Consider the following 26,785-nt stretch of genomic DNA (forward strand, 5'->3'; position numbering starts at 1 on the left):
TGAGGGACAAACAAAAGGAGGCGCCGGAGGGGCGCAGCGGCTGGCGGCGGGGCAGAGCAGCAGGCGCTCGGGGCGGCCGGCTGGGCGGCCGCGCGCGGCGGGCCCAGGTGAGTGGGTGGGGTGGGGAAGGGGGTGCGAGCTGTCACCTCTCGAAATCCACTCCTGTACGTCCCCGGCCAGCTGCCCGGCCCCGGGCACCCTGGGTAGCTTGGGCTCTGCCCGCCGGGGCCGGCTCCCTGGGGGCCTCCCGCGGCAGCTCAGTTCGGCCTACCTCCGGGTTCCCCATCCGCCGGGTCACCGGGGCCCCCCCGCCTCTCCCTGGTGCCGCGGCGCGCGAGCCCCCTCCCAGGCACCCCAGTGCCTCCCTGCGCTCTACATAACCGGGAGTTTCCGCCTCGGCTCCCCAGGTCCCCTTGTCGTCCCTTGGGTTCCCCCAGATCCTCACCCCTCCGCACACACACGCCCCCCTTACTAGAGGTTCCACCTCTGGGCTTCCTCCTTGGCAGCTTTTTTTTCTGTTTTCAAAGGTTCCCCTTGCTCTCTTCTCCTGTGTTCCTGGCCCCCTCCTCTTCCCTTACACCCCTCCCTCCTCTTGACTGGGCTGGAACTGTGCCCTGACTTGGGGGCAGATCCCCGGCTAGGCTCGTGGGGCCTGTCTGGGCTGGGGTTGCTGGGAAGCCCAGTCCAGGGTCTGAGGCTCCGGACCCTGCCGGTGTCCTGTGCATCCAGATGGGCCTGAGAGCCAGGTCTGATGCGGTCTGGGCTGGAGACCCAGCAAAGTTGGCTCCCCTGCTGAAGCAGCATAGCCGCTGGTTCTTGAGGTTCATGATGATTCTGCTCCTTTTGTTGACTGCTTCTCTCCCCTGGTCTGGACTGGACTGAACCAAGATTGGGCTGGTTCTTAGCTGATGCATGTGCTGCCTTTTTTGGAAAGGAGGAGAGACGGGTGGGGGGTGGCTGGCAACCTCCTCCTGGTGGGGACTTGGCTGGAAGGGTGGGGCCGCCCCTTGGTGACCATGCTCCCCGGAGGGCTCTTCTCCTGCCCTACCCCCGGAAGCCTTTTGAGGATGAGGTATGAGGATGAGGAGGGAGAGAGCTTGGTGCGGGAAAGGGAATTTGGGCCTAAATTGTGGAGGAAGGATTTGGGGGAGCTGAAAGGCTCCCAGGGGTCTCTCCCACCTTTTCCATTAGGGGTACCTTTTACCCCTGACGAACTGTATCCTGCCCTTTGAGCAGACAGAGTGGCAGACAGACAGACTGGAGGCAGGAGGAGGAGGTCTGATGTTGGTGATCCCTCCTGTGGAGGGGATGGGGGAGTGAGAGTTTTGTTCAGAGGGACTGGGCAGTGCCCACGGCTCAGTCACACTGGCATTGCCTTCGTGAAGGTCAAGTTTTCCTCTGGCTCAGGAGGGGAGGCAAGGACAGATGACAGTGCTGGAGGACTGGCTTTTGGAGAGGTGCTGGGGCATGAATGACTGGCCCCTGCCTCCCTGTCTTCCCAGTTTTAGAGATTCTTTGGGGTTAGCTCTAATGCCCCTCTGCCTTCCGGGGGCTGTGAGGCACAGAGCAAGAGCCCAAGAAATATTTGTGACTTTCCCCTGGAACTCAACCAAATACTCCATCCCTTGGGCACACCCACTAGGAAGCTGTTTCCTCTGCAAACTTCGAATGGCCTTTCTGGACAGTGGAAGCTCCTGAGGATTGTCCCAGTAGGTCAGAACTCAGGGAGCTGGCTTGGCCTGGACCTCGCCTGCAGGAGTTGGAGCGAAGGGATCGGCCTGGTTCCTGACTCTCCTGAGAGTGGAGGTGAATCTGGGTTTTCACAGGCTTTCACGAGGAGTCCGGTGGGTTGGATGTGGGGCCCTGGAGCCCAGCACACCATCTCTCCATCCCTTGACTCATTCATTCATTCATTCATTCATTCAACCATCCTTTGGTAAGTGCCTGGTCTGGGCCAGGAATGGTGCTACGAGAACACAGTCCCTGGCTACAGTCTGGGAGGAGAGGCAGACAGGAATACGTTGATACAGTGGCCAGCATAATACTAGAAATATTACAGAGGCAGCCCAGAGGAAAGAGGCATTAGCTGTGGGTGAATGTGTAGGGGGCGGTCAGCGTGTGTTTCCTGGAAGAGGAAGGGTTAGAAGAATCAGTGCCAGTGAGTCCAGAGGCCTGAGTTCTGGGCCTGCCTCTGTCATGGGCAAGTGACTGGCTTTCCCAGCCTCAGTGGGTGTCCCTCTCTTTGCCAAGGAGGGTAGAGGCTGGCTCCCCATGGCTTCTGTGCCTTTATAGACCCAGGTGCTTCACTGTCTAGCTGCCATCACTCTGTGTGGGATTGCCGGGTTATTGACTGTCTCCCTGTGAGGCTGGAGACTATCTCCTGCTTCTTTCCTCCTAGCACAGTGCCTAGAACTGAGTAGGTGTGATAAATGTTCAGTGGTGTAAACAGCTGAAAGGCTCCACGATCCCTTTGTCTGTGTAACCACGCCTCCCCGCCCCCCTTCCTGCTAACTCCTCCTTGTCCTTTGGCCTTCCTTGATGGCTGGGCCACACTCCCAGCGCCTGGCTGGTTTAAATACTCCCCCTACCCTGCTGTAGCCTGACCACACTTCTCTCCCCACCCTCCTAACTTGTCTTGTTGGCTCCTGTGAACAGTTCTGAGCAGAGTGCCTGGCATGTAGTAGATGCTCACTAAATGCTTCTTGACTATAGGTGATGGTTGGGTTTTGTGTTTGAGTCGAACTCATGTGTCTGGGTTGAGGGTGTGTCTCTGCCTGGATCCAGCTCACCCTGCTGTAGCTCACCTCTCGCCACTTCCCGCCTCCAGTCCTAGATCCAGCCAGGACCACTCAGCAGGCTCTAGATGTCATGTTCTCTCCCCTTGAGGCAAATGTGCTGGTCCTTCTCCCTGGAATGCTCTCTCTCCAACTCCCACTCTTCCCCAGCAGTCAGCTCAGGCAACACCCTCTCTGGGAAGCCTTCCCTGACCCTACTAGTCTAGGTCTAGTGCTTCTTCCATGTTCCCATAGGACCCGGGCTCCCCCCAGCAGAGCCCGGGGCTCTCAAGAGCCAGTTGTAATTGTTGCCTTGGCATATCCCCTGCAGACTATCTGACTCTCTGTCATCACCCCAGAGCCCAGCCCAGGCCCTGCACCGAGCAGGGGCTCCGAAACTGTCAGCAGCACAGCAGGTAACGCTGATAGTCACACACGTCCCTGCTGACTGTAGCTCTTGCTTCCTTGTAGGGAGGCAGCTTCCATGGAGCAAAAGGAATGCCAGGACCCTGCCCAGACAGACGTGGGCCAGCCTCAGCACCGACAGCCAACTCGCAGATAGCAGAGCCATCCGCAGGGTAAGGACTGGACCCCCACCCTCCAGGCCAGCCACTGGCCCGAGCAGGTGCCTGGAGGGCAAAGGGTGGTGTCTCTGTCCCTGCGGCCCTTTGCTTTTCTCGCTGGAAGGCCTGGGCTTCTAGGGCAGAGGTGCCAGAAAACAGAATTCTTCCTCCTTCTCCTGACTCAGTGGCCAGCTGAGTAGCACGTGGCTGCCATAGTTAGGCTGGCGTGAACTTGTATGGCGAACCCCTGGTTTTTGTCACTCTGGGTGGTTGTTCATGCCATCTCGTGACCACGTTTCCTGAGGTGTGTTCTGCGGAACACCAGTTTCTTTGGTCACAGTGGTCAGGTGACTCCGGGAACAATACCTTGTCGTAGTCTGTGCTGCAGGACTTCTCAGAGCCTTGAAGGATGTCTCAGAGCTCACTGAGAGCATGGCGAGTCTCTGAGAGGGAGCTAGCAAGTTGTGTTTCCCCACACTTATTTGATCATGTGGACGTCTTTGGGGACGGGGGTTCCTCGGCCTGTGCTTTGGAAAACAGTTCCCAAAGGCAGGAGCGTGCACTGGTTAGGACCCAGACTTTGTAGTCAGACCTGGGTTTGAGTCCCAGCTGTCACATGCTCGACAAGTGATTGTGGGCCACTCACTGTACCTCTCTGAGCCTCAGTTTCCTCATCTATGGAAAGAGGATAATATTAGCACCTTGCCTCCCTTTAGGGTATTTTGAAGATTAAATATGTTGATATAGGGAAGGTGGCACAGGGTGTCCTAGAACGTGTTCCCTAATCATAGCAGGTGTATGTATAAGCTGCTTAATAATTTGTAAAACAAACCTTATCAGTGATCTCTTTGGTCATTTGTGGAAGCTCAGGGAGTGGCTTTGATCCCCCGTTTGCAGACGTGGAAACTGGGGCTCAGAGGGAGGAAGCAACTTGCCCAAACTCATCAGGAAGAAGGCAGGGATGTGGGACCTGAGCCAGGTCCTGGAATCCTGGGCTGGGGTCCTTTGTTCTGTGTCCGAGGGCTCCCTGCCTCCACCTCTCCCATCTAGGCTTTTTTTTTTCGGCGGCTGCATTGGGTCTTCGTTGCTGTGTGTGGGCTTTCTCTAGTTGTGGCGAGCGGGGGCTACTCTTCGTTGCGGTGCGTGGGCTTCTCATTGCGATGGCTTCTCTTGTTGCAGAGCATGGCCTCTAGGCGCACGGGCTTCAGTAGTTGTGGTGCGTGGGCTCAGTAGTTGTGGCTTGCGGCCTCTAGAGCACAGGCTCAGTAGTTGTGGTGCGTGGGCTTAGTTGCTCCGAGGCATGTGGGATCTTCCCGGACCAGGGATCAAACCCGTGTCCCCTGCATTGGCAGGTGGATTCTTAACCACTGCACCACCAGGGAAGTCCCTATAATGTGTTGATTTTAATGTCATGTAGAAAGTGAGAGTCTCTCTTGATCTCTATCTCCAGAGATTTGAGTGAGGAGGGGTTGGTTCTCCTACGTGTATTTTTACCACTTGCTTATTTTCCTAAAACCAAGTCCTGTTAGAGCTGCTGGTTTGCGGCTTGCTCTTGTTTCATTTAATGGTCCACCCTGGACCTCTTTCCCAGGCGAGGGTAGAGCTGTGGGTGAGTCCTGTCAGAAGGTCCCGACATGCTCCCGTTCCTCCCACCCCCACTGCTCCCCTGTCTTCCCATTCTGAGGTTTTTGAGCTGTTTGTCAGGGCATTTTCAGCAGCAGAGGGGGGTGGGAAGTGCCTGATGTGTGATTTTGTTGACTATCCTGTTTACTGGGACAAGGTCAGCAAACCCCAGCCCTGCCCTGTAGGAGTTTCCTGTTGGTTTTGAGGAGCTCTTGCCTTCCCCCACGAGAGGGGAAGCCTGAGCCGAGCTCTCTGGCCAGTGATGAGCAGGAAGCAGCAGGTCCTACTTATCTGAGATCAGAATTCCTCCTCTGTGCCAGGGAGGAATGGCGTGGGCCAGCCTGAGAGGTTTTGGCCTCCAGGTTTTGGCCCTCCTCTGTCTGCCTGAGGCAGGGGCTGCTGTGTTGCGTTGGCCTGAGCCTGGCCCTGAGTCCGTTCACCTGGCTGTCCTGGTGGACGGCCCGATCTTGGTCCCCCTGGACGCTCCTCTCAGATTTTAGCCTTGAGGGCGATGGGGTGGGGGGACAGGGGGGTGCTGCCCTGGGACCTGGGTCTAAAGATGCTCTGCTGGGGCGTAGACACCTCAGGTCGGGTTTCGGCAGGAAGAACCCCCGGCCTGGCAGCCTGGCTCGGCAGGGACCACCCTGGGAGTGAGGTCTGTGCAGAGATGCGTCCCTCGGCTGGCGGTGTTCAGCTCTCCGTCCGGACCCTCTCCCCCTCCCCTGTTTCTTTCTCCCAGTCTTTCTTGGAGTCTTTTTCCTTCCGGCACAGGCCACTTCGGGCCGCTTCCTGTGGGAGCCGGGGAGCTGGCCTCTCGGTGGACGATGCTCTGCTTGCCCTCTTTCCAGCAGCAGAGCCTTCACGTCCACGGTGGCCGCGGTCCGAGCCCAGGCGGCGCGCCGGTCACTGTGAAGTTTGCCATCTTACCCGCCACCGCCTCCTGGGTGAGGTTGTGTCACTTTTACAGGCGAGGAGACCAGGGCTCGAGGCACGAGGGCTCCCGCCCAAAGTCGTACAGTTCAGGTGGCAGAGCCGGGACGCGAACCCGGGTCTGTTTGCCTTGGCGGCCTGTGCTCTTTCTACCCCACCTTCCGTTTGTCTCTTTCTCTAGGTTCTCGGGCTTCAGGGTGCTTCAGAGTCGCCCGAGAGCTTGTTCAAAATGCTGGTTCCCCTGGACCCATCACCACAGGCCTCCAGAGTCCGAGTTGGGGGGTGGGCCCAGGAACCTGCACTCTGAAGACACTCCGCAGGCCGTCGTGAGGCTGGGGGTCTGCCGACTGTGCCGGCCAACACTGACCAGGGCGACTGTCGGCGCCGGTCCCCACCAGCTGCCGCCAGAAGGCTCGCCCTTGGTGTGGAGGCGGGGCTGGGCTCCCTCAGGCCCTGGATTTCAGTGTGTATGTGCGAGCGGATGAGGTCTCTAGAACAGCTTTTACACCCAGCCACAAACATCTCCCTGTGCGCTTTCCCAACGCGTTTCTACTGCATCTCACATCTCGTAAAAAGTTCTTTGTTTAACTGTCTCTTGAGGACTTAAAACCTCAAAATTAAATAGACACTGCGATACAGCCTCATGCCGGGAGCCGTGTTCCACTGGAGTAGAAGTGGCTGTAAAATTCCATGGCTCTCACATGGCACCTGGGCACCCTCAGAGGCGCCACTGCCAACCTCATGCCCCCGGCAGAGTTGCCTGTTGGCAAACGTGCCGACCGGGTGGGGTGGCATAGGAATCCTTCTGTCACATCTCCCGGCTGGTGCCCTGGGTCAGGATCCCCGGGAGCAGCCCCCCACCAGCCCAGAGAGCCAGGCAACAGACGGCTTACCTTCGGCCAGGCCCCCTTGGTCCCAATCCCCTTGGATCTCAGCAGATGAGTCTGCGGCCTCCCTTGGGTGCTCCTGCCCACTTTTCGTATGCTGTCTAGGAAAGCGGCGCTGGTGTTCAAAGCAGATCAAGGCCTGTCTTCAAGGCCCTTCTGCCCCCCATGGGCCCAGACCCAGCACCTGGCTTCCGGGCTCAAACCCAGAGCTGGGCTCCCTCCCAAAGTTTCCTGAGTATGGCCTGCTAGAGTTCCCTGCAGAGACCTTGATTCCATGTACCCCTCTGGAAATGGGGGTCTTGTCCCAGGAAGCATTTCCAGGGTCTGGGTGCCCAGGTAGGTCCAGGAGACCTGCTGGCCTTTGTGACAGGTGGCCACAATGGAAAGGCAGACCTGGGTGATCTTCCCCACCATCTTCTTCTAGCTGTGTGGCCTTGGGCAGGTCAGTTAACCTCTCTGGGCCTCAGATTTCACACCCCTAAAGGGACTGATAAAACCTCCCATGATGGTAACAGCAGCTGACGTTACAGAGTCTTACTACGTGGCAGGCCCCTAGCCAAACGCTTTCTATGGACCGCCTCGTTCAGTCCTCACCACTGCCCTACCAGGAATAGACTCAGCGGCCACTTCATGGATGAGGAAACCAGAGCCCTGGGAGGGAAGTGACTTTCCCAAGGTCACATGCTGGTGAAGTGGGGAGCCGCCTTACCTGTGTTCCTGGAAATTGCGGGCCAAGGCCCAGGAAGTGCCAGGCGCAATGCTGGCCCGCAGTCCGCGTCAGTGACCCGGAGCTCATGTCAGTAACACGCCAGCCTGGTGGGGTGAGGGGACGGCCTGAGCCTCAGGCCTGGCCTGCTGCCTCTGAGCGCTTGCCTCGGGGAGCCATTGCGGGAAGCCCCAGGTGGGTGTCCTTCACCTGTCACCCTTCGCCCCCCCCCACCGGAGGCCGCCGGTACCCTTGCAGGTGTGCACTAGGAGCATGAGGACCAACCTGTTTGGGAGGCCCAGCCCACACGGAGAGTTCGGAACTGAAACTTGTTCCCTCCCCCCTCCCACCCTGGGCGGCTCCCCTCTTCTTTCCCCGGAAAGTGAAGGTGTGCCCTTCTACGCAGGGTGCGTGGAGCCAGGTGGTGCCCCCAGCCCGCAGCTGCCGACTCTCCCCAGCTGGGTGTGGGGACCTCCAGGGCAGTGCCTGTGCTGGGGCGGGTGTGGGCCGTGTGCACCAGAGCGGGCCCTCTCCTCCCCTCCTGCTCTGGGAGCAGAGGAGGCCCCAGGGTGCTGACCGAGGAGCAGATTCACAGGCCCAGAGCACTCCCAGGACAAGACCCGTGACCCAGTGTCTTCCTCCAGCCTCTTGGGGGTGGCCCTTCCCCCTTCCCTGGGAGAGCCTTGGAGGGACAGCCTCCCCAAGGTACGAGGAGGGGCGAGAGGAGGGGTGAGGGGCGCAAGCCTCCTGCCTCCCCTCCCTCCCCCCCTGGGAAGTTTTCCCAGCCTCTCTATTTGGGCTATAACAAAAGGCTCTCTGTGCCCTGTTTACCCACAGCCTGGCCTGCCTGCCGGTGCTCAGGTGTGAAAGCCAAATCTCTGCAGGCCAGCATGGGGGTGGAGCGTGCTTGGGTGGTCACCCAAAGGGGCAGCGAGTCATTTCTCTGACTTCTTTCCCCATCTGTGAGAAGCTTCAGGAGGAAATCAACAACATGGACCAGGCTGGACACCTAAGGGGTGGTTCTGCGAACCGCTCGCCAGCTCTCTGTCCTGTCCTGTCCTGTCCTGGGGTCCTGAGCCTGGGCTCCAGAAGTTCAAGGCCATTGAGTGTGGTGTCTGAGTCCTGGGAGGTGCTGGGGACCTTGGGGAAGCTTGGAGGTATTTGTGCTTGTGGCTCAGCGCTCTCCTGGGTGTCTTCCCCCACTAAATTCTGGGTGGGTTTCTGCAATGGCATGTGGGTTGGGATAAGTATAGTGCACCTTCCTCTGTGCCAGGCCTTGGGTTGTCCCATAATATGTGCATTATGTTATTTTTAATTCTCACAATAAGCCTCTGAGGTACTGTAATATTCCCATTTTACAGGTGAAGAAACTGTGGCTTAGAGAGGAAAAGTCATTCGTCCCGGGGTCTGAGCTCACCCACCCTGAGGCGTTGCTTCCCTGCGCCCTGTCGAAGAGTGTTTGTTACCTGGGTAGGGCAGGCAGGGGCAAGCTAACCTTTTTCTTACATGATAGATGGCAGGTACTTCTCGTAAACTCTTCTACAATATTTAGAAACCACATGGTGAGGGAGGTCTTTTGTTTTTTTCCCAAGTATTTTTTTCTACTCACAAAAGTAGCAAATTTAAGTACCACATACTGGAATCATGAAGTATTTGTTGTTTTGTGACATTTTATATTGTTTTATCATACATGATAGATCATATATTTTTTTTTTAGATCATATATTTTATATGCTGGTCAACATCTTTTATTTTATTATTACTTAATATCCCTTGGACATCTTTTGGGTCACTGTATACAGATCTATGAGGTAGGTAGCACTGTTCTTATTTTAAAGTTGCAAAAACAGAGGCTTGGGCTAAATAATTTGCCTGGAGTCATGGAATTATTTCATGCTTGAGCTGGATTTGAACCCATGTCTCCCCAGTTCTAAAGCTATTGCTCTTCACACTCCCCGAGATCTGCCTGCCGCCATGGGGAGGAGAGGGGCTCTCTGGGTTGCCCTAGTTCTGCCGTAGGAACCTGGTCCCGCTTCTCTACACCTGCGTGTGCTGCACAGTGGGAAGGGTCTAGCTGCATCCTACGCACTTCTGCATCTCCCTGGGGCGGGGCAGGACCGGGCAGGGCTGATGCTGCATGCTGCAGTGTCCTCAAAGGCCGCAGGTGCCACTGCGCCCGCCAGGAGCAGGCCAGCTGGAAGGAGGAGCTGAATCTGCTGCCCTGGCGATCATCTAGGAGAGGCTGCCTCCGGCTGAGCCCAGCAGGTGTGAGGACCAGAGAGAGGAGCGGCCAGGAGGGGTAGAAACAGATGCTTCTTCCAGTAAATTTTGTATGAAATAGTTTAAGCACACACGAACGTTATAAAGCTAGAGCAGATATCTTTGTACCCAGGACTCAGCTCTGTTCGACTTTTATGTTTGGCAATAATTGCTTCAGATGCACACACACACACACACACCCCTTCTCTCTCTCCCTGTCTCAAATCATTTCAGGCACAATTGAAGCCTCTTCCCCAATCCCATTTTCTTCCCTCTCTAGATGAAATTAGCATCTTGGTTTTGGGGCTCTCCATGCATGTGTTTATTTATTTTTGGCTGTGTTGGGTCCTCGTTGCTGTGCACGGGCTTTCTCTAGTTGCGGCGAGCGGGGGCTACTCTTCGTTGTGGTGCAGGGGCTTCTCATTGCGGTTGGCTTCTCTGGTTGCGGAGCACGGGCTCTAGGCGCGCGGGCTTAGTTGCTCCACGACATGTGGGATCTTCCCGGACCAGAGCTCAAACCCGTGTCCCCTGCATTGGCAGGCGGATTCTTAACCACTGCGCCACCAGGGAAGCCCCCATGCATGTGTTTATACCTTCACTACACTTAGATATGTACATTACAGAAAACCTTATATAAGGTGTGTATTATTCTATAGCTTGTTTTTGGGTTCAGCATTGTTTTGGGGTCTGTCCATATTGATACGTGTAGCTGAAGTTCACTAACTTTAGTGCTTTAGCATTTCACCGGATGCTTAGAGCGATTTATACTTTCTCCTGTTGATGGACATCTAGGTTGTTGATTTTTTGCTATTAGGAACAACTCCGGAGTGATCATTCTTGTCTGTGGCTTCACGCGTATGTGTAAAGTGACTCTCTAAGATCTTTACCTAGGAGCGAAATTGCTCCGTTGGAGGATGCATACATACATTCTATCTCCTCATTTAAGAGTTCAACATTTTTGCCAATCGCAAGGGAGCGAAATGGCACGTGACTGTCTTAATTTGCATTCCCCGATTAGTAAAGATTAAGAATTGTTTCATCCATGAATTCCCTTTTGTATTTTTTTCCCGTGAATTGTCTAGCCGTATGTTTTGCCTTTTTTTGCCTGTGGGATTGTCTTTTTCATATATTTGTAGCAGTTCTATATTTGTTCTGGATATTAATCCTTTGGTAGTTATATCTATTGCAAATATCTCCTCCAGGTCTGTGGGTTCTTTTCATTTGTTTATTATTATGTCCTTCGATGTGCATGCATTTTAACTTTAATGTGATCAATAGATCAATCTCTTCCTGTAAGGATTTGTATTCTTTGTGATAAGAAATCCTTCCCTGTCTTAAAGACATCGAGATGGTCTCTTAGATTTTTCTTTAAACATTTTCAAGTTTTACTTTAGGTCTTTAACTCATTGGAATTTATTTTCCTGTAAGGAGGTAGATGGGGCTATGCTTTTTTCATGTGAGTAACTAAGCCCGCTCCTTTCATGGACACTGTCATGTCTAAGTTTCCAGAAATTTCGGGGTCTGTTTCTAGGCTCACTCTTCCAGTCCTCTGGTGCATCCATCCATCCCCATATCAGCACCACACTGGCTGAATTCCTAGAGCTTTATGGTAAGTCTCCTCCCACGTTATTCTTCCGAATTGTTTTAGCTATTCTTGATCCTTTGGAATCTTGATTTTTTTAAATCTTTTTTCTTAATTACTTGAGTAACATATGCTTATACTAGAAAATAGAGGTAAGTTTGGGGTGAAAAAGATTATAAACAGCAGGCTAATCTCACCGCCAATATTTTTCAAATATACGTCTAAGTTATTGCAGGAGGCTTATTACTCTATCACAGTTTTGTTACCTACTTTTTGCATTTGACATATTTTGTCATGTCATCAAGTGTTTTGCTCTAACTTGTTTCCATTATTTCATAGTAGTCCATCATCTGATCATTTAATAGGTATTTAACCAATCACCTAGTAACAGGCATCTGGATTGTTTCCAGTTTTCCTGGGGTATAAATAACACCGTGATGAACGTTCCTGTGACTAAACCTTTGTCCTAGAGTCTTTCCCTGACAATTGCCAACCTCCCTCCTACTTCCTCTCCCTGCTGGCTCAGCCCAGTTCAGCAAACCTTTACTCCACTTTCGGTATTCCAGGCTCTACACAGAGACTGGGATGAATCTGGAGTGGTCCCCATCCTGTAGGGCTCCCCGTCTGCCCCCATCCCCACCCCTTGGTGGTCTCTTGCCCATGAGGTTTGCCTGGTACAGCCAGGGTGAACCCCACCTCACTGGTGGGTGTCAAGCCCTGACCTCCAGGCGGGCACAGTCTGTAGCTTTAAACATTGCATCTGTTCTGGAAGAAGGAGGGTTAGCTGGACGGGAGCTCAGAGGACAGCAGGGCACGGGGCCTTTTTGTCTTTCTCAGTCACCTCGATTTCAACCCTTTAATCTTTGCCCTCTATTCAGGATCCTCTCCAGATTCTCCATCTCTTGGGGCAGAGACCTGATCTGACCCGACTCCACCCGACTCCCCATCACCCTCGACTCCCCATCACCCTCCGGAGACTGCCCTCTGAGAGCCACAAAAGAACACCTGAACTCTCCACCTGAGAGCTTATTTTTTTTCTTTCGTTTCTTCTAGGCTCTATTTATTTTAAATTCTGTACTACTTTTCAATCACAAAGGTAAGGCATGCTGGTAAAATTCCAGTTTCCTTTCATCCTGCCTCCTATTCCCACTTTAAGAGGGAGCCGTTCCCCAAGTTGGTCAGGGTTTATCAGCATGGGACTGTATTTATTTATTATTCTGGATCTCGCTTTTTTTCCAAAATGGCATTACATACAGAGCTCCTTTATTCTGCTGAAAGGGCCCTGTTGTATTCTAGAGGCTTCTTTAAGGGACCAGGATCTGCTTCCTGCCCGCCTCCTTTGTGCCTGGCCCCACCTAACTCTGCCCCTTTGCCAGGTGTCAGGGCAGGCGTCTTGGGTGCTTTTCCTTCTTCCGTTTCCTTCCTTCGTGCTCAGCTTCTGCGCTCTTTTCATCTACCCATCGACTGTCTGTTGAAGTCAGGATTGCTGTCGGGGGCCAGGTCTGCATCTGTCTTAGCCTCATTCCACAGATGGGGGAACTAAGGCTTAGAGAGGTGAAGTCATCTGCCCAGCGTCACTCCACTGCTGAGTGGCAGAGCCCAGGCTGGCCCGGCTGGCCCTCTCCCTCCAAGCTCCCATCACCCTTCTTCCTTGCTCTCCACCTGCCTGAGATCCCCCCCCACAGGCTGTCGGGGAAACCTCACCCCTGTGACTTCCTGAAAGTCCTGAGAGCTTGGCAGGGCATCTGTTACCATGTGCATTTTATGGATGGGTAACCAAGTCTTGGCTGCTGGAGGCGCCTCTCCCTCCCTGCTGGCTGTAGGCAGGGACTGCCAGGACCAGGGAGTGTCTGTGGTGGTGCCAGTGGGAAGGGAGGTGTCAGGGTGGGGGGAGGCCTGGATCACGTGCCCCTTGGTACCTTGACCACCTTATACAAAATGTGGGCACATCCATGACAGATTCTCTGTTCCCTTCCTGACGGGGAAACTGAGGCCCCGGGAGAGAAGCTGTTGCACACCTCTGCTAGGGGCAGTCCTGGCTGCGGAGGGCCGGAGGCCTCAGTGCAGGGAAGGGATGAATGCACTGCCTACAGGAAACTTCCTGAAAAGGGAACTTTCCGTAACTAGGAAAAAAGGCCCCTTTTCCCTTATGGTGCTTACCTGACCACCCCCAGGTGTGCCCTGGGGCAGCTGTCAGCTGGGATCTGCTCCATCTGAATGGCTTCCTGGAAGTGCTGCTTGTCAGCGCTCCACCCCAGAACTGGGTTTGAAGGTGGCCTCTCATCCCTGACAGGCAGTGTGAAGTTGGGCACGTGACTTCTCTCCCCAAGCCTCAGTTTCCGTATCTATAAAATGGGCATGAGGAATATTATTCAGCCTAGAAAAGGAAGGAAATTCTGGTACCTGCTAAGACATAGATGAACCTTGAGGACATTATATTAAGTGAGAGAAGCCAGTCACAAAAAGACAAATATTGTACAATTCTACTTATATGAGATACCTAGAGTAGTCAAATTCATAGAGATAGAAAGGAAAATGGTGGTTGCCAGGGGCTGGGGAGGTGGGAATGGGGAGTCATGTTCAGTGGGGACATAGTTTCAGTTTTGCAAGATGAAAAGAATTCTGGAGATGGATGGTTGGTGATGGTTGCGCAACAAAGTGAACGTACTGAATGCCACTGAACTGTTACGGTTAAAACACTAAAAATGGTTAAAATTGTAAATTTTACATTTTGTGTATTTTACCACAATAAAACTGTTGTGAGAAAAAAAGAAAGGGTGCCAAAACAGTGTGCACCTCTTGGGCTCCTGAGGATTCTGGGCTGGGCCCTCATTCTCAGAACAGGAGCTATTCCCCCCAGGGCCCTCCGGGTTGGGCAGGAACTGGGAGGGGGCCCAAAGCTGCCTCAGCTTCCTCCCTTGCCCCGCCCATCTGAAGCTGTGGCCCTGCCCACCACCCAGGCCCCGCCCTTCCCCGCCCCACTTCTTGCCCATCCCTCCTCAGGCGCTCTCTTGATACCTTTATTGAGCACCTGCTGTGTGCGGTAGACCCTTGTCCTCCAGCAGCATCTGGAGGAAAGGTTGAAGACTGATGACGCCAGTGCAGACTGCCTGCTGCCCTACTCTGTCCTAAGCGCTTTGGAAGCATGGAGTCCCCTGGGCTCTTCCGGGCAGCCCTGCGAGGAATCTGCCCCTGGCATCTGTGAAGAACCTGAGGCTGAGAGCCAGAGAGGACCCTGCCCGAGGCCAAGGCAGCAGCAGAGCCCCGGCCTGCACACAGGTCACATGCTTCCGGCTGCTGGCTCCCCCCTGCCCCCTGTCACCTCCACTCCAGAGGGGCTGCCCCGATCACCTGGCCGTCTCCTCTTGGGGGCCAGACGTGGGGAAGGCGCAGTCCCTGGCACCCTGGGGACTAAAGCCTGGGCTTTGGCGCCTGCACCTTCTTTCCTGATTTCCCCCAAAACGCCATCAGAGAGGGGCAGTGACTTGTCCAGAGTCCCACAGTGAGTTGGTGGCAGAGGTGAGGCAGAAACACGGTGCAGCTAAAGGGTGACCCCTCCCAGACAGGTCCCCCACACGAGGCCGGGCCTGCCCTTCTAAGCTGTGTGACCTAGGTCCCTGGCTCTGCCCCTCTGAACCTCTGAGGCCTCCTCGGCACAGTGGCATGGGCGCAGGCCTGGGCTGAGGAGGCACCGGCAGCCTCGGGGACCAGCACAGGACCGTCCCCTGCACGAAGCCCTTCTCAGCAGGGAGGTGGCACCCATCTCTCCTGCCATAGCCACGGCTGCCCCCTGCCCTGACTCGAGTCTAGTTATTTGGACACTCCTCCGTCTCTCCCACCCCTCCCCACATGCTCACACTGGCCCGAGAGCCCCCTGGGGCAGGGGCCTTTTAGCGGTCACATTTATTACCCACAGAGGAACGGGCCAAGGGCTGAACGGAGAGCTTAGAACGTGCTTCGGGACAGGTGTTTGGGGGCCAGGGGGCGGGAGGAGCCAGCCACGCTCGGTGGATGGGACTGTCTCCCACCTCTTGGAGCCTCAGGGTCCCTCACCTGTGACGGAGCTGTGCACAGTTCCCACCTCAGACCCAGAAGGAGTTAGGAAGGCGACATAAGCAAAGCCCCGGGACAGCAGGGCCCGGAGACAGCTCCCCACCGTGAGAGGCTGAGCGCTCTCCAGTACGTGACACGCCCACTCCCCCGGAGCGGTGAGGTTGCCACCACATCCTGCCTGGCCATCCGCCGCCCCCACTCCCCGCGTCTGGCATCCTGCCCTGGCAGTCTCATCCCGGACTCTCCAGGGGCAGGCTGTTGCACATTCTTGGGCCCTCTGTCCTGGCCCCTCCTACCTTCCGGTCCCCGATCTTTGGGCGCCTGCCTGGATGTGGACTTGGGGAGCCAGGAAGGGAGGGAGGGGTGTCGGGGTGTCTTTCAGCTGGGGGCCGGCTGCGTGGTTCAGCAGGCCCTCCCCTGGACGGCTGCTTGCCCAGGAGTGTGGGTGGTGTGAGGAGCCAGCTGGTCATTAGGGGGCCCGGGCCTTCCTGTGGGGCAGGCTCTCACCCTGGCCTGTGAGTCCCGGCCTCACCAGGAGGGCTGACCCCTGGGCTGGAGCCGCCGGCTCAGGGCAGGTGGTGGTGTCTGCTGGCCCTGCGGTGACCTGAGCTCTGGGAACCCCGGGGGGGCAGGGAAGCTGGACTCCTGGGCTCCGTCTCTCGGCCCTGCCCTGCGTGGGGCCTTGGGCAGGTGGGCAGCGAGCCTATGCAGTGGTGAGGACCCGAGTGGGGAGGTGGAGGGACAGGCCTGGGTTGGATCTCGGCTCTGGCCCTGAGTAGTAGAGTGACGTTGGGCAGGTGACTCCCCTGAGCCTCAGTCGTCCCATCTGCGAAATGGGGCCAAAGATAGACCCTGCATCTGGATGTCAAAGGGACCCCACGAGGAGGATTCCATGGTAAGGGCCAGCCCGGTGCCTGGCACACGTTCTCTGTTGAGCACCCCTATTCCCTCAAGGGGTCTAGGTCTGCTTTCCTCCTGTCCTCACCCGTCCCGGCGTGCCCGAGGAAGATGAGATGGGAAGCATCTGGTGTTTGCAGGGAGGCCCTGTTTTATGAAGTATTTGTTACTGTTGTCACTATTAATATTATAGGTAATCAAAATAATGTGACCCCGTCCCATAACCTGGGCACCCTTGTGCCTCTCCCAACAGAAACAGACCCATTTGTCAAAACACAGGTATTTAGGGACTTCCCCAGCCGCCCAGTGTGTAGGAATCTGGGCTTCCACTGCAGGGGGCACGGGTTTGGTCCCTGGACAGGGAACTGAGATCCCACATACTGCGCGGCGCAGCCAAAAAAAAAAAGTGAGTTCACACTAAGCCCCCTCTTCTGCATTTGGCTTTTCTCACACTTTGAATAAATCTCTTCGGACCAGTGGCGCAGCTTCGTGGCAGCTGGTTCCGAGTGAACTGGAAGTTTTCAACTAGCCCCTCTGGTTGGTCTGATCATTAACAGGATGGAGTCTAGACAGGAATTCGGGAATGCTCCTGCTGAAACGTGGGGGTCCCTGGGAGGCTGCTTTCGCGGTCTGTCAGCGTGGCCTGGATCTCAGTGCTCAGCCTTCCTGTCTGTGGAATGGGGAGGCTGCCTGCCTTCCCTCTGGTGGTTTCCCAGCCACCTGGTGACCATATGGTTCCCGGACAGAGGCCGATCCGTGGGCTGGCCCATGAGTGTTGCCCAGCTAGTGTGACTCAGAGCTAGACTTGAGGTAGAATTTTGGACAGTGGGTCCACTGTCTCCTGCCTCAGACCCCCGGGTCTCAGAAAGCCAGGCCACCCTGCAGTAACCCCCTCCCGTGGGTCCCTTTCAGGTTGAACCATGATTCCGGTGACAGAGCTCCGCTACTTTGCGGACACGCAGCCAGCGTACCGGATCCTGAAGCCGTGGTGGGACGTGTTCACTGACTACATCTCCATCGTCATGCTGATGATCGCGGTTTTTGGTGGCACGTTGCAGGTCACCCAGGACAAGATGATCTGCCTGCCGTGTAAGTGGGTCACCAAGGACTCCTGCAACGACTCGTTCCGGGGCTGGGCGGCCCCCGGCCCAGAGCCCCGCTACCCCAACTCCACCATCTTGCCGACCCCCGACGCTGGCCCCACGGGCATCAAGTATGACCTGGACAGGCACCAGTACAACTATGTGGACGCCGTGTGCTACGAGAACCGCCTGCACTGGTTCGCCAAGTACTTCCCCTACCTGGTGCTTCTGCACACACTCATCTTCCTGGCCTGCAGCAACTTCTGGTTCAAGTTCCCTCGCACCAGCTCGAAGCTGGAGCATTTTGTGTCCATCCTGCTCAAGTGCTTCGACTCGCCCTGGACCACGCGAGCCCTGTCGGAGACGGTGGTGGAGGAGAGCGACCCCAAGCCGGCCTTCAGCAAGATGAACGGCTCCACGGACAAGAAGTCGTCGACGGTCAGCGAGGACGTGGAGGCCACCGTGCCCATGCTGCAGCGAACCAAGTCTCGGATCGAGCAGGGCATCGTGGACCGCTCGGAGACGGGCGTGCTGGACAAGAAGGAGGGGGAGCAGGCCAAGGCGCTGTTCGAGAAGGTGAAGAAGTTCCGGACCCACGTGGAGGAGGGGGACATCGTGTACCGTCTCTACATGCGGCAGACCATCATCAAGGTGATCAAATTCATCCTCATCATCTGCTACACCGTCTACTACGTGCACAACATCAAGTTCGACGTGGACTGTACCGTGGACATCGAGAGCCTGACGGGCTACCGCACGTACCGGTGCGCCCACCCCCTGGCCACGCTCTTCAAGATCCTGGCATCCTTCTACATCAGCCTGGTCATCTTCTATGGCCTCATCTGCATGTACACGCTCTGGTGGATGCTCCGGCGCTCCCTCAAGAAGTACTCATTCGAGTCCATCCGCGAGGAGAGCAGCTACAGCGACATCCCCGATGTCAAGAACGACTTCGCCTTCATGCTGCACCTCATCGACCAGTACGACCCGCTCTACTCCAAGCGCTTTGCCGTCTTCCTGTCGGAGGTGAGTGAGAACAAACTGCGGCAGCTGAACCTCAACAACGAGTGGACGCTGGACAAACTGCGGCAGCGGCTCACCAAGAACGCGCAGGACAAGCTGGAGCTGCACCTGTTCATGCTCAGCGGCATCCCCGACACCGTGTTCGACCTGGTGGAGCTGGAGGTGCTGAAGCTGGAGCTGATCCCCGACGTGACCATCCCGCCCAGCATCGCGCAGCTCACGGGCCTCAAGGAGCTGTGGCTGTACCACACGGCCGCCAAGATCGAGGCACCCGCCCTGGCCTTCCTGCGCGAGAACCTGCGGGCGCTGCACATCAAGTTCACGGACATCAAGGAGATCCCGCTGTGGATCTACAGCCTGAAGACGCTGGAGGAGCTGCACCTGACAGGCAACCTGAGCGCGGAGAACAACCGCTACATCGTCATCGACGGGCTGCGCGAGCTCAAGCGGCTCAAGGTGCTGCGGCTCAAGAGCAACCTGAGCAAGCTGCCGCAGGTGGTCACGGACGTGGGCGTGCACCTGCAGAAGCTGTCCATCAACAACGAGGGCACCAAGCTCATCGTCCTCAACAGCCTCAAGAAGATGGCCAACCTGACGGAGCTGGAGCTGATCCGCTGCGACCTGGAGCGGATCCCCCACTCCATCTTCAGCCTCCACAACCTGCAGGAGATCGACCTCAAGGACAACAACCTCAAGACCATCGAGGAGATCATCAGCTTCCAGCACCTGCACCGCCTCACCTGCCTTAAGCTGTGGTACAACCACATCGCCTACATCCCCATCCAGATCGGCAACCTCACCAACCTCGAGCGCCTCTACCTGAACCGCAACAAGATCGAGAAGATCCCCACCCAGCTCTTCTACTGCCGCAAGCTGCGCTACCTGGACCTCAGCCACAACAACCTGACCTTCCTCCCCGCTGACATCGGCCTCCTGCAGAACCTCCAGAACCTGGCCGTCACGGCCAACCGGGTGAGTGGCCCGTGGCGGGGGTGCTCCTGAGTGTGGAGTCTTCAGCTGTGGTTCCCAGGACCCCCTGGGAGGAGCTGGGTGAAAATACAGATTCCCAGGCCCCGGACCAGACCTGCTGAATCAGAATCTGTGGGGTTGGGAGGCCGTCTCTGCCGCAGAACATGGCAGAGTTCACCTGCCAGGAGGGATGGTGTGGTCAGGCAGGACCTGTCCCCGAGGTGGCCTTGGGCGGGTTCCTCGAAGGCAGTGATGTGCACGGGCAGGAGGTCCACGGCCTGCCCTGCTCTCTCGGAGCTCGGTCGTGGGAGGTGGGACTTAGCCTGGAGCTTGCAGTGTCTTTCTCAGCTTGTCCTGGACCAGATTTGGAGCCCAGGATGGGCCCACAGGGACAGAAACTTTGTGGGTGACTGGTGCAACTCCCAGCGCCACTCACACCCTTTCCCCTCTGCGTTTTGAGGGTGGCAGAGGGCAGAGTTGGGCTTAGGTAGGGCTGGTTTGTTACCAGTTGCCTTTCTGGAGAGGAAATTGTGCAAACCGTTGTGAGCCCGCGGTACTGGAGGCCACGCCCGGGAGACGATCGAGACCTCTGGCGGCTCCTGTGCACCAGCCCCTTGCCTGTCTGGACAAGCCCCCCACCCAAGGGCCCCTCCGCGGAAGCAGGCAGGTGGGGGTTGAGGGCAGGTGGTCCTGTGGCTTTGTGGCCTGGCCTCTGCCGTGGAAACAAAGCCACAGCTGCTGGGGGGACCTCCCCCTGCCCTGCCCTGCCCACCCCTGCTGGGGCCCTGCAGGGAGGTTGATATTGGAAAGAACGTCTTCCCGGTTTGTTCCTACTCCGAGTGGAAACCCTCTTGCAGTGAGGAGGGTGGTATCAGGGTGGACACTCTCGCAGTGAGGCTGGGGGTGATGGAAGCCCGTGGCCGGGGGCTGGGACGCTGAGGGAGATCCAATCCAGCCAGCACCTCTGCGCCTCTGTTGCCGGCAGCAGCATGAAGCCGCCCCGTGGGTTTAAGGAGCTCCTGCTCTGTGTCCACCCTGCGCTGGGCACCCTGCTCCCGGCATCCTGTGAGTCCTCCCGGCAGGAGCTCTCTCCAGCAGCCTGAAGGCAGGCAGCCCCTGAAATGCCCCGTTCCAGGAAAGGACGTGCCTTCTCCAGCATCACCCAGATTGGAGGGTCCAGGAGCCCCAGACCTCTGACCACCAGAACCCCTCCCGTCTTCCCTAAGCCTCTCTCCCTGTAAACCACAGAGATTTTGACAAATCCTTTCTCCCTCCCTCAAATTATACCTGTGTGCATGTGTGAGAATGTACAGGGGTGAAGGTCAGATCCCAGGCTGCTTCGCTCTGGAGAATCCGCCTCCAGGGCCTGGGACAGGCCCACCGGTCAGGAAAATTGGCCTCCTGGGGAGAAGCCCCATTTGGGGAGCATAGGACAAACACACACCTCCTTTAGCATGTTGAGGGGCACCAAGTGGCTCCCCCAGAGCACAGTGTGGGGCCAGATTGCCCCTGGAGTCGGGGCTGACTTGGGCATCCCCAGGACCCCTCATGGTGCCCGCTCTGTCCCGGGAGCTGTGTGGGCACCAGGTCTTGATGGGCCTTCCCAGCCAGTGGAGGGTGAAGGGTGCGATTCCCGACCTGTCCCCACCCCCAGCTCCTCACCCCAGGCCTGGCTGCCAGGTCATGCCTGTTGGCTGAGGTCACCCCTCAGGAAGAGCTGGGGGCAGGCACGCTGTCCCGAGGCAGGAGACCCTCTGACACCCAGTTCAGCACAGTGCTTAATCATGTCCTGTCCCCGCCCGCTGGAATGCCAGAGGCCTTTGTAGGGAAAGAAGTTCACTTGGGCCAGTCCTAGTCAGGCTCCTCCTTTTAGGCAGGAGCCCCGCCCCCCCTTCCTCCCTCTGGGCCTGGCGGTTCCTTGTGAGCCACCCTGGGCTATGGGCTATGTGTGAGTGGACAGGCAGGGGCGAGTGTGGCCCGGCTCAGGCCCTCGGCCTCTGTTTTCTTAGGTTTAAACTCATGTTAACGAATACCTCGATAAGTGGGCGTCCACTTGTTTGGTTATTCATTGGTTCATTGATTTGGTGAATGTTTTTTGAGCGCTCCTAGTGTGGAGCAGGGAGCTGGGGACCTAGGAACAAACAAGCCCCCCGGCTGCCCATCCTGAGCTCACCTCTCAGGGAAAGACAGGCAACCAGCAGTTAGCACAGTGGACGAGACTAGGCTGGGGCACAGAGGAGTGGCCTCAACCCGGACTTAACCCAGGGCAGGCGGGCCTCCTGGAGGAGGGGACATCTCACCTGGCCCTGCAGGACAAGTAGGAGTTAGCCAGGTGAAGAGGAAAGGGAGAGTCTAGGAGGCTCTGTCCACAGGGAACTGAGAGCCCAGGGGGAGGAGCGGTGAGCTGAGCCCCTGGAATTTGGACTTTCCCCTGAGGCCAGGGCTTGAGGAACATCCTGTTCTTCCCACTTGGTTTCAGATAATCTGTCTCACGTCCCTTCCCTCGACCCTCTGACAACAAGGACCTTGGCTCTTTCGTCCAGTGCCTGACGTGGAGCAAAGCGTTCACCGAATTCCCATTGACTGAGCGACGAAGGAATATGCTGCCTTGGAATTTAGAGAGCTCGCTCCTGCTGCAACTCGAGGGTATTGGGGGTGGGGCAAGATGAGAGGTCAAGAGCCGATAGAAAGCCCGTGGGCAGCTGTCAGGCGGGGGCGAGGCCTGGACTGGCAAAGGCTGCCAGGGATGGCGGGACAGACGGATGTGGGGGAGACTTTGGGGGTGGAATCCACAGGACGTGGGCGGGATTGGATGTGGGGAGAGAGAGGTCTGACGTGACTCGAGTTTTCTCACATGGCTGCCTGGGTAGCTGGAGGGTCATTTAGGCCAGGTCTGGGACAAGGCACAGGTTTTCAGAGAGGAGAGCGTAGGTCCCATGTTGGGACATGCAAGGGACCAGGTTGAGTCAGCCTGAAGCTCAAGGAGTCATCCCCCCAGGCTCCTGGGTGAAGACGGGTCTTCGATGAGGTCACGGGGGAAAGGATGGAAGGAAGGGGAGTCTGGCTCGAGCCTTTGGGATGGACGGCGAAGAGCAGGGCCAGGCAGGAGCGGGTGGGCACACGGCCCACGGGGGAGTCAGGTGAAAGGAGAACAGATGCATGTCCAGTGGATTAGGAGTGACCGTTGGTGGCTCTGGCCAGGTAGTTTCCAGGGTGGGCAGCGGCAGAAGCCAGATCACGGCGGGCCAAGGAGAGAGACGGCGTCTTTCCAAACGGTTTGTTGGGAAGCCTGGAGAGGCTCCTGGGAAGGTTGTCTTTTTTTCAAAGACCAGGTGGACTTGAGGGGGAGCCAGTGCTGACGGGGGAGCCGTTGAGGTCCCTGAGGAGGTGGGAGAGGGCGGGATTGGGGTGACGGGAAACGACTTCACACCTTCAGCGCACGAGCACACCTCACGAGGAAGGACAGGAGTGGCCCGGGTGGGGCACTGAGCCACCGAAGGCACCTTCTTTTCTCTCTGTGCGCCTGGAAAGAGCTCGCTGCTGGGCTGGGGGGTGCTCCGGGGAGGGGACGTGTCGTGGGGAGAGCTCCGATGTGAGCCCCAGCTCTGCCACCTGCTGGTCCAGCCTCTCCCGCTCCCTGGCCACTGTCTGTGTCACCAGAGGAGGCCAGTGTCGGGCGCAGTGGGGTCTCTGGGAGGCTCTGGCCCCTCCGTCCTGCCAGAGCCCGCTTCCCATCTGCCCTCTCACCTTCATGTCCCTGCTGACCTGGAAGCCACCTCTGCCCCATTCCTGACCACTGGGCCACGTTGGAGCCCCAGGTCAGGAGTCCCCTTTAAAACGGTCACAGTGTCCCTCATGGCATGGCCTCTGCCTTCTCAGCGGGAAAATGGGGACGGTGACAGAGCAAGCTCCCCGTCACCCTCACATGGGCTCGGGCCCAAGTCCCTTGGCTCCTGCCCTGCTGGAAGGGTCCCTCCTGCCCACCATATCTGAAGGAGGTGGTTGTAGGAAAATAGGCTCAGTAAGAGCTCGTGTTTGTAGCTGATTGCTCACAGGAGGGCGGGGAGGAAGCTGGCTTTTATGGGGTTCTTCCCGTGTGGCAGGAGACACGGCAGGTCCCCACCCAGTCTGCACCGTCAACAGTGTGGACAGTTGGAGCACGGACTGTTGAGCCAGGTTCGAATCTTGGCTCCACCACTTTCCAGCTATGAACCTCTAGGCAGGCTGGCTCCTTCAGGGCCTCAGTTATCCCATCTGTAAAATGGAAAGAGTGTTTACAAAGTACTTACAGGTAGTTCTGAGGGTTCAGTGAGTTAATAGCATCAGCGCTCAGAGCGAACCTGCCCTGTAGTAAGTGGCATGTGGGTGTTGCCCATTATTCAAATTTTGCAAAATCAGAAGGAGGGGGCTCTGAAGGGCCAACACTGGGTTCCCTGCACCCACCATCAGCCTGTGACTTGACAGGTAAGGAAACTGAGGCCCAGGAAGGGGAAGTGATTGGTGAGCTCTCCCCAGTTCTCAGCAACAATTAAGGGTATGGAATTTTCTCAGCAGGCTGCTCTGCTTTCATAAATTGTTCTTAAACCAGGCAGGACCAACAGCCTGGCTCCTGGTGAGCCCTGGGCGGTGGAGGAGGGGGTGCAATTGGGAGTAGCTGGCTACTGTGATTTGCTTCTGGGGTGCCAGGCGCTGGGAGACAGCGGGGAGCACAGCACACCCAGCCCTGCCCTCTCAGAGCCCCCTGTCTGGGGGCGACAGGAGATCAAGCAGTTTCACCACGGAAGGGATCAGTGCTCTCCAGGGGACATGGGTGCCATAGGTTACCAGGAGGTCAGGGAGGCTTCTTGGAGGAAGTGACTGCAGAGCTGAGACCTAAAGAACAGGGGAAAGTTAGCCAGACTTGGGCCCAGATCGTGTTGGTCTCTGGGGTCTGGGGTAGCTGAAATGGGCATCAGAGAAGGTGCTGGTGCCCAGGGCAGGGAAGCCCAGAGGCCCAGGTCCAAGGTGCGCCCGCCTCACTTCGCCCTCTGCTCCTTCCCTGTAGATCGAGGCGCTGCCCCCGGAGCTCTTCCAGTGCCGGAAGCTGCGGGCCCTGCACCTGGGCAACAACGTCCTGCAGTCGCTGCCCTCACGGGTGGGCGAGCTGACCAGCCTGACTCAGATCGAGCTGCGGGGCAACCGGCTGGAGTGCCTGCCTGTGGAGCTGGGCGAGTGCCCCCTGCTCAAGCGCAGTGGCCTGGTGGTGGAGGAGGACCTGTTCAACACTCTGCCCCCCGAGGTGAAGGAGCGGCTCTGGAGGGCTGACAAGGAGCAGGCCTGAGCGCCCACGGGCGCTGAGCACGGGCTGTCCAGAACAGCCAGCAGCGGTGTCTCTGGGGAGGCCTCAGGCCCAGGAGCCCCTGACTGCCGACCAGCCCAGCCTCTCAGTGGGGGCGGGGCAGGAGCTGGGCCACAGGACCGAACCTGAGGGGCTGGCCCCTTTCTCCTCGAGACTCATGCCCCCTGCCCCAGGGCAGGCGCCTGAGGGGGAGATCAGAGGCCTGTAGTCCATCTCTGAGCACAGTATTTGGACAATCAGGGCCTCCTCCCTGGAGGCCATCTCTGCCCCAGAGGCCTAGCGACACCAGAGGTCCAGGGACACCTACTTAGTTCTTGGTATTTATTTTCTCCGCCTCCCACCCCCTCCCTCCAGATAACTTATACATTCCCAAGAAAGTTCAGTTCCAATGGCGGGTGTCTGAGGAAGGGTGGGCTGTGTTTCCCTTTTCCTTTTTTTGGTGGTTTCAAAACCATTTAGGGCCCACCCAGCCTTGAGCCGAGCGGTCCAGGGTGAACCAGCTGTGGGACGGTCACCCCAGAGGCGCCAGGCTGGGCTGTGGTGGCACGGCCCATGGGAAAGCAGGCCACCAGGTGGAGAGGCCAGGCCTGGGGTTTGCCGCAGCAGTTTAGATTTCTTTTTAAGTAAAAAAAAAAAAAAAAAAAAAATTTTTTTTTAAGCTTTGAAAATTGATGGTTTGGGTATTAAAAAGAAAAAACTAAAAAAAAAAAAAAAAAAAAAAAGGACACTAAAGGCCAGTGAGTTGAGGTCTCAGGGTGGGACAGCAGTTCCCCTTGAGGAGAGCAGCAAGACACTGAATTGTGTTTCCTTCCCCCGGGGTGGCAGGCTGCAGGATGTCTTCCAAATCTGCTGTGACCTTGGTCCAGGAGTCTGTAGTTCCTCTCCCCGCCTGGGGCGGGGATTGTTTTGTCTTGTTTTTGGTGTCTTGTTTTCTTTCTCCTCCATGTATCTTGGCAGGCTCTCATTTCTGTGACTGTTGGCCAAAGGGAATGTTCTGGAGCTTCCAAGAAGGGAGGGGACTCGGGTTGGCTAATCCCCGGATGAACGGTGCTCCATCCCCACCCCCATCCCTTGTCGCCGTGTTAAGGAGCCCAGAGGAGCCCCCTCACCCGGACTCTGCTTTCCCACCTCGCGCTCAGCCGCTGACGTCAGTCCTGTCACCACCTGGTCCTTCACAACGGACACTTGGAGGCGGGGCCGCGTGAGGAGGTTGCCGCCGGGGAGGGCAGGGTCCCCAGGTTCTGGTTCCAGTTTCTGTCCCAGGCGCCTGGCATGTGCAGCCCACTCAGCGCCTGGTGGCGGGAAGCCAGCTCACTTTAGATCAGTCACCGGGGTCCCCGCTTTAGAAGGATCCCCACCTTAGATCGATCACTTGGACATTAAGGCACGTTTTAGCGTCTCGTCTTAATGATTATGTGCACTCGTCCATTTGTGTTTTCTGCGTCGTGTCATTGGATGTAATCCTCAGAAATAATGCACACTAGCCTCTGACAACCATGAAGCAATCTGTTACATGTGGGTCTGAACTTGTAGACTCGGTTCAAATATCAAATAAATCTATAACAGAAAGTAGCCTTTGGAGGTCTCCATGTCATGGGGGGACCCTTCCCTCAGCTCTCTGAGGCCCGCTCAGCCCCGTGGACTGGTTTGTGGAGTGACCATTTATCGGGCACCTATAAGATAATGAACTCTGCTCCTCTGCCTGCCCCGTGAAACCGGAAGCTCCTCGGAGGCAGCTACCGGACATGAGCTGGACGCAGCCCCTGTTACACATCCGGTGTGGGCCCCACCAGGATCCCACAGCCAGCACGTTCTCTGCTGGCTGAGGCCTAAGGTTCGGGCCCTCCTGAGCTTCGATGGGAGGGAGGGAAGGGCGCTGGAATGGGAGCCAGTAGTCGCGGGTCCTTTTCCCGGCTCAGTCATCCCCTTCGTCAAACCGGGCAAGCCCCTTTCCTCCCGTGCCCACCACATCCCCATCTGTGCAGTGGGCACTTCCACTCTGCTTTCATCCGTCCCTTATAATTCCAACAGCCAGTCTCCAGGGCTCTGCAGAGGCAGGACTGAGAGTCACCGTGGGCAGGCCTGACCCAGCTTCTAGC

The 26,785-nt window shown here is 57.0% G+C and overlaps 2 protein-coding genes across 6 annotated transcripts in view; one reads left to right on the forward strand and one right to left on the reverse strand.

The window, feature by feature from the left end:
- The window catches only part of KYAT1 (kynurenine aminotransferase 1), a 34,044-nt gene extending 33,546 nt beyond the window's left edge, over positions 1-498 (reverse strand). The window contains exon 1 of the mRNA XM_059925783.1: positions 473-498. The gene's annotated coding sequence lies outside the window, so the exon portion shown is untranslated. The remainder of the gene's footprint in view (positions 1-472) is intronic.
- On the forward strand, positions 61-26,258 carry LRRC8A (leucine rich repeat containing 8 VRAC subunit A). 5 transcript variants are annotated; one of them, XM_059925779.1, is made up of 4 exons: positions 3,267-3,352; positions 12,203-12,420; positions 17,187-19,351; positions 24,393-26,258. In XM_059925779.1, exons 3-4 carry the CDS (start codon positions 17,195-17,197, stop codon positions 24,666-24,668), a joined length of 2,433 nt encoding a protein of 810 aa, XP_059781762.1. In that variant the 5' UTR covers positions 3,267-3,352; positions 12,203-12,420; positions 17,187-17,194; the 3' UTR covers positions 24,669-26,258. The 5 variants fall into 5 exon arrangements, 4 of the variants coding, with proteins under 4 accessions (XP_059781763.1, XP_059781761.1, XP_059781762.1 ...); XR_009503780.1 differs by lacking the exon at positions 3,267-3,352 and adding an exon at positions 21,828-21,994 and having other exon boundaries at positions 24,393-24,473; XM_059925780.1 differs by lacking the exons at positions 3,267-3,352; positions 12,203-12,420 and adding an exon at positions 61-107.
- Positions 26,259-26,785: the final 527 nt, after the last annotated feature.

The sequence above is a fragment of the Balaenoptera ricei genome, chromosome 6, assembly GCF_028023285.1.
Source record: "Balaenoptera ricei isolate mBalRic1 chromosome 6, mBalRic1.hap2, whole genome shotgun sequence".
Taxonomy (NCBI): domain Eukaryota; kingdom Metazoa; phylum Chordata; class Mammalia; order Artiodactyla; family Balaenopteridae; genus Balaenoptera; species Balaenoptera ricei.

Excerpts from the sequence above, each read along its gene's own strand:
- LRRC8A (XM_059925780.1), top strand. The coding sequence starts at position 17,195 with ATGATTCCGGTGACAGAGCTCCGCTACTTTGCGGACACGCAGCCAGCG. Across the intron at positions 19,352-24,392 it reads TGGCCGTCACGGCCAACCGG|ATCGAGGCGCTGCCCCCGGA; the intron begins GTGAGTGGCCCG and ends CCTTCCCTGTAG.